At 39.4% G+C, this 14,041-nt stretch overlaps 1 protein-coding gene across 1 annotated transcript; it reads right to left on the bottom strand.

The window, feature by feature from the left end:
* Positions 1-5,333: 5,333 nt before the first annotated feature.
* Positions 5,334-13,057, bottom strand: LOC121728012. The gene is made up of 6 exons (XM_042116106.1): positions 12,962-13,057; positions 9,721-9,906; positions 7,993-8,170; positions 7,443-7,533; positions 7,033-7,104; positions 5,334-6,225 (listed from the first exon to the last, which is right to left on the bottom strand). The coding sequence occupies exons 1-6, from the start codon at positions 12,984-12,986 to the stop codon at positions 6,160-6,162; spliced, it is 618 nt and encodes a 205-aa protein (XP_041972040.1). The 5' UTR covers positions 12,987-13,057; the 3' UTR covers positions 5,334-6,159.
* Positions 13,058-14,041: the final 984 nt, after the last annotated feature.

The following is a 14,041-nucleotide window of genomic DNA, read 5'->3' as shown; positions in this document are numbered from 1 at the left end:
AAATTCATGGCTTAAAATAATTAACCGTCCAAACTGGACTCCGAAGAAAAATTCATGCATATGCAGCAAGCATTTTGAAGAAATATATTTACGGATGCGAGGAACGAAGCGGATATTGATCTAAAATGCAATCCCAACCAATTTTGTGCCGGTACTTAATAATAAATACTATATTCGTATGTATTATGTAGTATAAATGTTTTGTAATTTTTCTAGATGTAAGTTTAATTAGTTGTAGTTTGTTTTTGCACATTGCCTATTTGCTTTTTAGGGTTTCGTAGACAAATGGCAAAAAAGGAACCCTTATAGATTCGTCATGTCTGTTTGTCTGTCCGTTCGTATGTCACAGCTACTTTTCTCCGAAACTATAAGAGCTATACTATTGAAACTTGATAAGTAGATGTAGTCTGTGAACCGCTTTAATATTTTGATACAAAAATGGAAAAAATATAAAAAAATTTAGGGGTCCCCATAGATACAACTGAAACAAAAAAAAATGTTCATCTAACCTATTCCGTTAGGTATATTAACTTTATGCTTTTTACAGATCTAATTAATTGCATAGGCGTCTGCTTAGGGTCAATTCAGACCGCAACGCGACGCGTAGATGCATTTCTAAATTTTTAATATAAAAATAAATTTGTATGGATTTGCGAGACGTCTCATGTCAATTCAGTACTTTAGAAATGCATCTACGCGTCGCGTTGGGGTCTGAATTGACCCTAAGCAAACGCCTATGATGTAAGAATTAAGATGCAACGCGGCGCTGCCAAATTATGTTTTAGCGATTGAACATTATTTACTATAGTCTATATACATAACACGCTGTCTAGTGTAACTTTATATCATTTCTGTTTTTATTTATTATCAATTGCGCTAGTTAACGTGTATCTTGTATTGTAATATGTATAAAGTTCAATGTTTAAGTCGCTATGTGTGGAATTGAGCGCTGTGTTGTGAGTGGACACAATAAATAGCTGCCTATTTCGTTCTGTAGCCTGTAGGCAGTAGGATCACATAGAATTGGAACAAAGTATACAAGTTCTATCTTGAGTTGTCACATAGGTGTAGGTTCGACTGATCTGAAGCTTCAATATGAATTTTATACAATAGAATAATAATGTATAATGATTTTAAAATTTCGCTCATAAAATATTTTTGTAAATTTTATGAGTAATTATTGCATCACTGTATTTAGTCCCTGATCTTTATAGTTAATAAATAATATGTATTATAAAATATATTGTAAAATTTCAAACTTGATATTTCCTTATACCAAACTGAGGTTGCTTAAAATTTTAATAAATGTATAAAATACATTTTTCTGAATTTTAATACAAACCGCACTGTATACATACTTAACCGCTAAACCGTTTATGATCATATTTTATATTATGTCACTTTGGAGTCCCGGGAAGGGACATGGGATAGTTTTATATTAGAATAATGTACGGTTCTCGGTGTCACATCAGTTATTTGAAGGTCCATGCCAACGCACAGCAAGGCTGATTAGTCTCACACTGACAGTCGGCGCTGATGGCCCGAGATGTATGAAATTCTAGCGTTTTTAACCGACTTCCAAAAACGAGGAGGTTATATATTCGGCTGTGGTTTTTTTTTAATAAGGTGTAGCGGTCTGCGCTGATGTTTTATTCATTTCGGTGTCGGCGCCGACGTTCAGCATGAGACTAAACCTTAAGGGTGTCTGCGGCGCTTGTGGTGTAGATAGATCTGTGTTCACCTTTAGGCCGGGCGCGCACTAGCGGCTAGGCCGCGGCGGCCATCGAGATAGGTCCCTTAGTATGAAACCGCCATAGTCCCACAGACCACACGCCTGATCGCGTAAGCGGCCACGCCATATACTTTCGATGGCCGTTGCGACCTGGCCGCTGCGGCCTAGCCGCTAGTGCGCTATTGGGCTTAGCGTGTTTACACACGGCGCCGCTGAGAACGTGTTTACACAAGGCAAATAGAAACACAAGGATGAGTAATGGAGCGGCACCGCCGCCGCCGCGGCGTGTGTGTAAACAGCCTTAAGGTTGATTCAGACCGCAACGCAACGCGTAGATGCATTTCAAAATTGATATGGTTTTGACAGTTTCGCACGACGTCTCACGCAATTGAAATCGGTCAAATCCATACTTTATCCCGCGCCGCGTTTGGCTCGTCGCGTTGCGGTCTGAATTGACCCTTAGGGCACTTTTCATGGCATGCGTGTCATCGCCCGCGTGCGGATCTAGTCCGCGTGCAAGTTGCCCGCATCCTGTCATTTCACAATGTTTATCCTGTTAGGCTGTTAAACAAACGCCGCAGCGACAGCGGAACCGCCGCTCTGCCACCGCGTCGGCGCCGTGTGTGCATTTTTGTACGTAACAACGCCGAGAAAAATAAAACAACGCCGTTCATACTGATAAGTTTATTAGCTGCCAAATTGCACTGGCCGGGGAAATAATACTAATTACAATATACGCGTTACACGGACGCCAACCGAAACGTAATTACTCGATATGGCACGATTATTGTTACAATTTGTTGCACTTGCATATTATACGCTACATTAAAATTAATATTGCAAAATATCAAGTTAAATCAAAAGATATGTTAAAAGAATGAGATTTTTCTTACTTATTTTTCGTATATAATGAGTCATTTATTATATTAAAAGTGTGCTTGCCAGTATTTAAATCTCATCAATCATCATACGAATAAAGAAACATTTCTTGGCTTAAGGATTTCAATGATAAGATAACATTTTAAGATTTTATGCGATTTTTTAATAAAATTAAAACCTAATACTTGTGCTTTTCACATACAAAAACTACAGTCCAGTAATCGAGTCTATTGTCAACTGTGAGCTGAGTTTAAGTTTTTGTCACTGTGAGGATCTTAACGAAAATTAATATTATTTTAACAACTGTTTTATGCCCTACAAAAAAGGTTTTCACAGTGAGAAGTGACAATAACTTACACTCGGCCCTCCGAGAATTACAATCTAAAGTGGAAACTAAATTGAGGAGTCATTTCAACTTATCTAGAATTGTACGACCGCTGACAAACGCGGTTTACCACGTATCGACCTAATTTCTATAGCAGTAAGAGTCATAAGTAGTACTCCGCGATTGTCAGCGATCGTACAGCTAGTAGCTACACACTTTATGTCTATAAATTCATCACAATCATATACCAAATGTCTAAGTGTTGAGAAAATAGTAGGTAAAGTTCATATTCAAAATATCGTGATTCGTGAACCAGTCACAGTATATTCTAGTACAGTACAACTACCTTAGCAATGATCGGGAATCTCTTCATGTGAAACGAAAAGATTTTTTAAAGGCGTAACGGGCCTCAAAAATATATTCCCCACTTGTGCTAATTCATGTGGCTGCCTTTTTTAGACAAGTGGCTATTTTATTCATAAGCGGTAGTTGTACTGTACATTATCAATATTAGGTACAATAAATAAATTCGTACTTTGATTTCAAGTTTCGAACCTTGTATACAATGTATTATGTATGTCATGTGTGGATGTCTATCATCTACTTGTACAATTAAATATCTACAATATTAAAACAATATAAAAATAAAAAATATATGTAATTCAATTGAATTTTGAGATTTTATTGTGAGTCAACGTGATAAAATTATATTAAAACTTTAAATTGAGTATAATATTGTACTTATATTTTGGTTCTTAGACGCATTGAAAATACACTTGCGTGCAAAAAAATCGACCACCCCGCGCATTTCTATTCAAGTCGCTATATCTTAAAAAGTTATAGTTATTTATTATTTCTTTTTATTAATAATGCGAGTTAATATGATAGGGAATGTGTACGCTTACTCTACATTTTCATTTCCAACATGCTTGACTACAAACGACACAAATCACTAAGCACCCCCATCACTCAGTTTCTTTATCATTAATTGAACGGTTTTGTTCCGTATGAAAAATCGGTCAAATCTTATTGTTTTTGTTTTGTCTCGAGTTTTATTGATTTATTGTTCATTTAACTTCATTTTAAACGTAATTTCTTTGAGGCGAAATGGATATTACTCCAAATAAAGCCCCTCAAGCAAGGGCTTTGCTAAGAGCTGAATTTAGACAACGAGTTGTGGCTAGAAGTCTTAATTTAAGTCGAACTTCGGTTACAAGAGTATACCGAAGTATTCTAGAGACTCTAAACTTTACCATGCGACCATGTTCAGGAAGACATTGGGCTACATTTGAACGTGATGACCGTTTTAAGGTGTCAACGTCCTTGCGGAATCGACATCTCATTTCAGTTCAAGTGCAACGACGGCCAAAGTCGGATGAGTTACAGTAATTGAGTAGACTGTACGACGAAGACTTGCAGGCAGCTGTTTGACTTCACAAAAACTCGCTAACGGTCCAAAATTAGCCCCAGCACACAGTCAAGCGCTGCTTAGTTTCGCACGTTCTCATGTTGATTTTTCATTGGAGCAATGGCGGGTCGTGCTCCTTTCTGATGAAAGCTAAATCAGTCTTTATGGTAACGATGGTCGCAGAAAAGCATACCGTTGATAAGGAGAATGATTTGCGCAGGCGTGCATTGACGAAAGGCTTCCATTTGGTAGGTGTTCGGGGACTGTATGGGGCGAAATTTCTTTTGATGCATAAACCAATCTTGAGTTCGTAACCGGGCCACGCCTTGGCACTTTGAGTACCTATCGATACATTCAGTGCGTACTAGGACAACATGCGGTGCCATGTGCTGGTTTTGTTGATGAAGGTTTCATATTGATGTAGAACAATGCTCGACCGCACGTTGCTGCGAAAGTTCGTCAATATCTCTCCGACGTCGACATTTCGGGTTTGGACTGGCCAGCAAGGAGTCCTAACCTTAATCCTATTGAGCACCTATAGGGAGAACTCAAAAGGAGGGTCAGGGCCCGGACTCTTGCCGCAGATACCCTTCAGGACCTCCAGGTGGCTGTACAAGGAGATTGGCATGGTATCGCTCAGGAGTTCATCATAACTTTGATAAGGTCAAGGAAAACCCGGATGGAAACCTAAATTAGGGTAATGGGTGGCACTACGAGCTATTGAAATCAATTTGTTAGTGTTTTTTACAAGAAAGATGTCATTAATCGGCTACTGAAATGTTATGCCAAACTGACCGGTTTTTGTTTTAAGGCTGTAGAATTAGTAAACAATTTACAGTTACAATAACTATAGCATTAATTAAATCCTTAATATACTACCTTTAAAACGATACCAACATTTATTTAATACTAATTATATTTCTTGAGTTATTACCGTTTGAATCATAAGGAGAGAGGTGGGTCGATTTTTTTGCACGCAAGTTTATATAAATATATTTGTCATGCTAGAGAACAGCCAAAATAGTCTATTAGGTAAAACTTCTTCCTCTTCCAAACTCAACAAAACTTCCAAGAGAGAACTTGGAAATTTCCAAATTTACCTTTTACTTTAAATATTTGTTAAAATTAACATTAAATATAGTTTTTGAGATGAGATATGTACACAGATATGCTAGGATCCATCGATAGGGTTAAAACTGATCAGTCCTAGGCCGTGCTTGGGGGCTCAAGTTATCACAAACGCGCTAGACGCTATGGGGTATTATGTCGGGGCTTATAGAATAATAGGTGCCGTCCCGCTCACTCAACTGAGGAACGAGCGAGATGAAAGATGTCACATATAAATAAAACTAATTTCTACACAACCTCTACTATACAACTAAAAATGAATTTATCATTTTGGATTGTATAGGAAAGGCGAGACAGATATTGAGATTACATTAAACTTATATTAGCTTATAAACTAAATGAAAATAGATCTGACTATCCCCGCGCGATCGCGGGCGGGACAGCATTGTAGCTGCCTGATCACCACCATCCTTTACCATACCCTCGCTCTAAACATAATATTATGATAGTATCGACTGTGCTAGTGAGTTATATATTTCAATTGAACTAACTCTTAAATCACAGCAATGTGATTTTATGATAGATATTCCAGTAAGATCGCCATGTCCATGAGAATAACACTTTCAGTTCACACAACGTTCACACGTACGTTTACACGTAGCTGGCGCGCGCGTACGCACGGGGTGCGTGCGCGTACGCGCGCCGGGGGCGGGTCTCCACGCGCTAGTGCGCCGGAGACTGCTCGCCTCAGAGCAGCGCCGCGCGCTCCGGCGGCGCCTCGCCCGCGTTCTCTTCCAGTAACGTCGCATGCTCCTGTATCGAAAGATATCTTTTACATATTTGCTTATTATTAATCAATATAACGAGGCACAGAATATATGTCGCAGCCAACTGGTTTAAATAGCCGTTCAATCAAACGTCTAGCTTTTTAATTGAATATTTAAGTCGCTCAAAACGTTCAACACTACAGGTGATTCAAAAGCCGCCGTTTGATTGAATTAGTTCAGCGCTCATCACCGCGGCGCTAGGTGCGTTTTGTTTACAATATGGCGTCAACTTACTGGTGTTTTGTGGTTGTATTAAGATATTTTTCGTAAATATACGTTACAAGTATTATTAAAGAGAGGGAAATTGTGTGAGCACATACGAGTGAATCAAAATTTATTAAACTAATATTCGAGGAGAAATTACGGGATTATGAAATGCATCACCAAGGTAATTTATTGCAATTGTGTTCAAAATTAGTTAGAATACAATTAATCTGCTTGTTATCTTTACGCTTGTGTAATAATAACACTAAGCTAATGGTCACCATAGTTAATTTACCTTTTAACCAGTTGGCCAAGCGTCATCTAGTTGTAGTGTTGAACGTTGCGGTCAACGAGTCGGCGAAACGACTTATAGCCGTGTGACTGAATGGCGTTGTTCAGTCAAAGGGCTAGCTGTTTGATTGAACGGCTATTTAAACCAGTTGGCTGCGACATATACATTTTGTAAGAAGTGTGTAAGTATCTCGATCCGCTGTTTCGAATTCAGTTTTTATTATAAAACGATATAATTTTTAAGAAGACTTTTTTCGTTTCTTGATCAACCTACGGCAAGCGAAATATTTGCACTGACCTCAACAGGGTTGGTCTGCTGCGGCGCGTACATGCTCTCGTACACGGGGTTGGCGAAATGGTTGCCGCCGTTCTGAAACAATTGTTGCCAATTTATTATCTATTTTTCTAATATTAATTATTAAGTCATTGTTTATTTACTAATTCACTTATGTTTATTGTTAAGACAGCAAAAATATGTTTGAACTAGATTCCAACATAGACATACAAAAAACTAATTCATTGCTCTGCAAAAATATACAGTATGTAGATCATTGTGACACACGTGACAAATGCTTTATATTTTAATGAAATTATTAATTAGCTGATCAAACGGTTTTTGTTTACTCTTTAACCGACTCTTAAAAAAATGAGGAGGTTCTATGTTCGACTGTAGATTTGTTTTATTACATTGAAGTTGTTTATACTCACTTGTCTGGTCTCGGGCTCGTCCTCGCCGGCGAGGTACATGGGGTTGTTTATCTCCACGTTGTCCGACAGCCGCGCGTGACCGAACGCGTTCCTGTTAACATTTTTTTTAGAACCTGAGAGCAGCTCAAATGCTACGTCAATGCGGCACAAGATATGTTGACATTTTACAGACAGGATCGTAATAGCCAGTGGAGGGAGTCCTGTGTTAGACAGATCCAGGACATCCCCCCATATACGGCTGAAGGCAAACCGCAGGTGGTTTTAGTGGGTAATAGTCCCACATACTCCCGGGGTGCTTCAGCTAACATATGCACATCCCCAACCCGGGGCACCCATGATGGGTTTCCCCTGCGCATCAAAAAAATAAAAGAAAATAAAAAGGAAAGTAATAGCCAAAAGGAATCATTAATAATCATTAAAATAGTATGGGCAACTTCCGCGCTCCGTCGCCCGCGTCTGCGTTGCCCATACTATCTTTCATTTATACACACGCGAGCGTGCGCCCGCGCAAGTATTAGCACTTGGCCCTAAGAACGCAAAGTATACACACCGTCTACGTCGGTGCACGATGCACATAAGGCCGAGCAGGGCGGCGAGCAGCGCCAGCAGCGCGACTAGCCCCGCCCCCCACGCGCCCGCCCCCACCTCCGCCGCGCCCGCGCTCTCCACCGCGCACGCCCCGCCCACCGGACACGCGCAGTACGGCGTGCCGGGTTCCAGTGGGTTATCTGAAAAAAAAAAATATTATTAGAAAATCTAATAGAAAGGCGATGATAGAATGTTAAGACGTGGAATAATAAAAAAGTTATCAGAAGTTTTGGGAGCACTCACATATTATTTTGTAACATACGAGGGCTGCTATTTATGTATCCGGAATTAAAAAAAGAAACAAACATATATCATTTAATATGGTTTTATTGCTTTTCAAAATATTCGCCGCGATGATCGACACACTTTTGCATACGCTGGAACCAATTTTCATAGCACTTTTTCCATTCTGATTGAGGTATCTCCAAAACGTGCATTTTGAACGCATCAACAGCCTCTTCGCGGCTCGAAAAACGTTGACCACGTAATTTGTTCTTCGCGTATGGAAATAAAAAGAAATCGTTAGGTGCCAAATCAGGGCTGGACGGCGGATGACCAGTCAATTCGATCTTTTGACCCTCCAAAAACTGAGTTGTTTCAGCTGAGGTGTGACAGCTAGCATTGTCGTGATGTAATATGATTCTGCGTTGTCGGTTGTCCTTTCTTATTTCTTCAAAGACTTCTGGTAAACAAATGGTCGTATACCATTCAGAATTAACCGTTTTACGATTCTCTAATGGCACTATAGCCACATGTCCATTAATTCCAAAAAAACAGGCGACCATTTGCTTCAAAGTACTTTTTGCACTAGTAACTTTTGTTGGTCCAACGCGAACATATTTTTTTACAGCCAAATGTTCGTGTAATATCTTATGTATGCTCGTCATACTTATGCCTAAGGACGCCTCTATCTCGCGATATGTAACATGACGATCACGCATTATTAGTTCCCGCACAGCATCTATATTTTGTGGGACAACAGCTGTTTTTGGGCGACCTTCTTTATTTTCATCCGTGAGCATAGACCGCCCACGATTAAACTCACTGTACCAGTGATAAACAGTGGTTTTTGATGGTGCTTCATCTCCAAAAGTTGCGGTGAGTTGAATAAAGCACTGTTGTTGATTTAGCCCACGCCGAAAATCGTAGTAAATCATTGCACGAAAATGTTCACGCGTTAAATCCATGGCAAATGAAGACACGCAATTTTCAAAATGACGCCACAATGGAAAAATAATTGACAGTCACATGAAACAAAATGTATTCTTCAACCAAAGAGTTCTATTTTCAAATGTTGTAATTACTTTTTAAATATTGTTCTTGTAAGTGGCCAGTTCCGGATACATAAATAGCAGCCCTCGTAAGTAATGTGGCTGTTTATAATTATTGTATGTGCTTAGGTAAGCAGGAATAATTAAACATTGTGTAGTTACAGGAAATGATGTTAAAACGTTTAATGTGGTGGTACCTTCAGAGAAATTGAATCATAACTCATAAGCAATTGAGTATTGACAGACCTACGCATATTGGTTGTACTACGTCAAGCACAACCTATCACGATTAACACTAATTTAACACGTACCGTCTAAATAACGGTGGTACGCTCTTTGCTAATGAATCAATATGTTCGATAGTACCATAAAACGGAAGCTCTTAACAAACTTCTTTATAACACAGCCGGATAGCCCACCTGTAGGTTTCCACACGCATATAGCGGGCGATTCACAGGCGGCGGAGCAGGGGTGCTCGTGGCCGACGTAGTGGTTGCAGGCGGCCCCGCCCCACGGGCCCGCGCACGCACACGCCCCGCCCCCGCCCGCCACCGCGACGCAGTGCGCGCCGTGGCCGCACTTCGACGTGCACACCGCATCGTTTCCTGTTGAATCAAACAAAACACGAATTAAATTTTCATTCGAATAGAGGGCGTTACTAGTTCTGTTATCTGTATGATCGGCATCGTAACCAATGGATAAATAAATTATTTTGATCTCTCAATAAGGGTTTATTTTTATTTTAAATTGTAAAGTCAAATTGATCGAGATTCTTAGTTTTGAAGTGTGTTAATTATAGAATAAGTATATATCAGTATATACTACCCGATAAATCACAAATCGTAAAAGGTTTGTAATAAAAAGTATTAATTATACATTGTAAAAATTTTAAAAACTTAGGCTACAAGTTCACTGAAGTCGACATATTTGGTAAATTACACCTATTATGTAGCAAATGACACTCTTAGCTAACGAAGAGATATTTCGGCGGCCGAGTCCGCCATTACCCGGAACCCGGAATCCGGGAATACGTAACGAGACGTTATGCAACGGCCGGCCTTGGCGGCGACGGCGGCGTGCACGGTGCAACACGGAGCACCACTATCGATCCCCTACTTATAAATACTTCACCGAACTGCACGACGCAGCGGATATTCCTTAACTTTTCACGTAGTCTAGACTTTCGTTCATTTTACCGTTAGAATAAGTTGGCTTATATATAATGTAGAACAGTTGTTCTAAAAGTGGTTCAGGTGCACCCCAGGGGTCCACGCGAGACGCGACGGGGGTCTACGTAGGGCCAGACAAAAAAAGGGGGGGCACGATCGTATGCGGGGGTTGAAGTTGAGCGGCTGTTACCTTAAAAATAGCAAGTTTTATGAAACTTGCTATTTTTAAGATTAGTATTGTAGCAAAATATATGGGGGGGGGGTCCACCTAATCCAGCAAAATTTGAAAGGGGTCTGTATATTTATAAATAAAAACAAAAGTTCACCGATTGCAGGCTTAAGCCTCATCGGGTAAATAAATATTAGGGACAAAACTTTTACTTTAACCATGCCTTCAAAACTTAATAAATTTTAGCCCCATTTATTTAACCTCACATTCAACACAGATCAGACACCAGACACATATCAATAGACAGCACGAGTCACGACTGATGACAGATATCTGCAGTACGTGGATTACCATATTCATGAGCGGTTCGTGCCCGAATGGTTTTACTGTCCAGCCACCCTTCGCTCTACATGTCCCTTACCGATACAACTAATATTATAGTCATTGTCTATTTGTCTATTGATTTAGCATACATGTGTTATATTGACCAATGACCACTTATACGAAATGAATCAGTAATGCCATGCGCCTTTTTCATTCAATCAACACAAATAGAAACTTGCATTGTTTAAAATTTAAACGTGATATTAGTTTCAAAATCTATCTGTTTGTCTGTTAACTATGCATGCATAATCTAATGAACTAATTTGGATAGTCTAAAAAAGACGACGAAAATGAATTCCACGCCAAGAAGATGCTAGCGTAAATAAACATTATAATATTTATAAGATTTGCATCGTATCGTCCCACACATTTGTAGCTCACCTTGCACATCCAAAATTACAATAATCTCGCACAAAACCGGTTTTATTTATAAAAATGAATAAATTTACATTTTTCCTTAGTGTAAAAATAGTAATAAAATTTAAACTGCAAACATATTTTATAGTGAAGCCTACAATACCAAAACAAAGCCTACAAATAACAATGAAAACTTCGGGCTCTACGCTGGCGGCCTGGCGCTACGCGAGAAACAACCGCAATTCGGATATTTTCAACTTTCCTTGTATTGCCTATACGCGACAGAGCTATTTTAATATTTTTGGGTCATTTTTTTTTTGATAAAACTGTTTCGGCTAGTATGATATTCTATTATGGTTTCTTATTCTCGTAGATAAGTCATTGTCCCATTGCGAATCTCATGTGACCTTGACATTCGTAGACACTTTCACTGATTATACGTGCGTCTATCCGCGAGCGCCGCGCCGGCTACCGAGGTCGGTCTGTTCCCTGCACTTGAATTTTCGTCTTTTCATCGTGTCGTCAGTACGTTACAGAAAGAGTCGTCGTCACAGAGAAATGAGTTTTGGAGTCGTGACATGTGACGTCACAAATACAAGGAATATAACGCGATGTGACGTCACAAAAAGTCGGATATCGCATTGTTATGTCACACTTTCTTACTACGTCACAGTACTCACAGGAAAATCAGTAGTTGCATTGTGACGTCACAGAAAAATAAGTTGCCGAATGCTGCGTTGTGACGTCACAGTATAATAAGTCGTTGCAGTGTGTCGTCACAAGAATATTTTTCTTCGCAATGCTTCACAGGAATATAATATGTGGTTTTAGTGTTAGTGGTTTTATAATAAGAGTAATATACTTAGCGCAAAGAGTGCTTCTACCTGTTTAAAAAATTATCGGCCGCCCTCAAAGACTTAATTATGGCTTCATTAAATCAAAGTTCTCAATCAAACTAACCAGTATCTCTACGAGAGCGGCTGTATTTTTATTTTTGACCCCATTTTGTGGATGATACATTATTATTTTTTAGCACTTTAATACAATATATTTTACGATATAATGGTATCACTAAAGCTTTAAAATATATAAACTGTAATTTATTTTTATAAATCACTTATAGTCATTTTGTATGTTATTATGAATCTCTATGATAGAAAATAAAATGTAAACTAATACGAAGATTTAAATACTTTGTTAGGCCTCATAGTAAGCCCTTATCTGACAAGTAATTCTCAAAAGTAAAAAAAAAAGTTAAATTGTATTGCCTAAAGTCGACGACCCAGGAAAATGATTGATGATAAAACATAATAAAAAGGCGGTAACCACTTCTTAACGAGTCATTGGACGAATGCGCAAAAGAAGTAAAAAAACCTAATAAATTCCTCGAGATTTCGAAATAAAAATGTATTGAATACGGACAGCTTAAATCAGAAATATTTGGAAAAACTTCGTTAAATAACTGTGCAGGTCTTGAAGAGGTGCAAAATATTCTTCCTCCCTAGTTTCAGCTTTACCAAAAAAAAAACCTAAATCAAAATCATAATTTTTCAGATTTCACTTTTTTTTTAATATACGCACCGACATCTCTTCTCCGTCTTCCCATTATATCGAACTAGTATCACTATGCACATATCCCACTCTTCTCTAGCACTACCTCGCCCGCGTGCGGCGAGCGCGCGACACCGACTGCCGCGGTGGCCGGCGGCCGCTGCAACATCCGCGGTCGCCATGACGACCGGCCCAACAACCAGATATCATATTATTTTGGTCATTATCGATTTGCGATTACGTAACATAAATTTGCTGTCTGCCAAGTGATGGCTTCGGTTTTCGGAGGTTCGATAGCTAGCAGACATAGAGAATTGGTAAAGACGTTGACGGGGTTGTTATATCATTAGAAATTACTAATTAGTTAATGCCTCGCCGGCGATGCAACAAGAGCCTCTGCACTGACGGAAAATGTTGATTGTCGACATTGCATAGTCGTTAAACTTTTATATCCACTCAGATGTAGTAGTATATCCAAAAACTACAATTTGCTTTTCGCACATTAGCTCTTTCTTGAGGGTTTGCAGGCGCTTCAGAGTGAATGATTGCGAGATGATGACCCAGTCCATCATGAAAACCCCTGCTCTGAATTTTGTCCGTAAATCACCAGCGTGATAAGAGCTTCAGTCTAACCCCGATATATCCTGAACCGGTATCGCGAAACTTCTGTATCCTTTTCACCGAACGCCGCAGTCCATTATCTCCGAAAGTTCTGCAGCGATAAAACTTTCAGTCGCACTTCGTACTCTGGCAAATTACTCCGAGCTCTACATTGAGACGTGAGAGAAATTGTATCGTAATGTGCACACTGCACACTAGTCACTATTATCCAAAAATCTTTGTAATAGCGAATATTATGTAATGGTCGGAGCAGAGGGCGCTACTAGCACAAAATAATCCAACATGTTACACGCATGTCGCATACAGTGGCGTAACTATGCCATCTGGGGACTGGGGCCCGTGGCAAATTGATGGGTAATATCAGTAAAACTCGTCCCGTTAATAATAAAACCGTTAAATATCAATGTAAAAAAGAAATTCGGATCTCACGGCCTCTTGGACCGGGGCCCTCTTGGATCGGGGGCCCGTGGCAATTGGCAAAATGCCACG

This window comes from Aricia agestis, chromosome 1, assembly GCF_905147365.1.
Source record: "Aricia agestis chromosome 1, ilAriAges1.1, whole genome shotgun sequence".
Classification (NCBI taxonomy): domain Eukaryota; kingdom Metazoa; phylum Arthropoda; class Insecta; order Lepidoptera; family Lycaenidae; genus Aricia; species Aricia agestis.
This window is presented reverse-complemented; position numbering and strand designations above follow the sequence as displayed.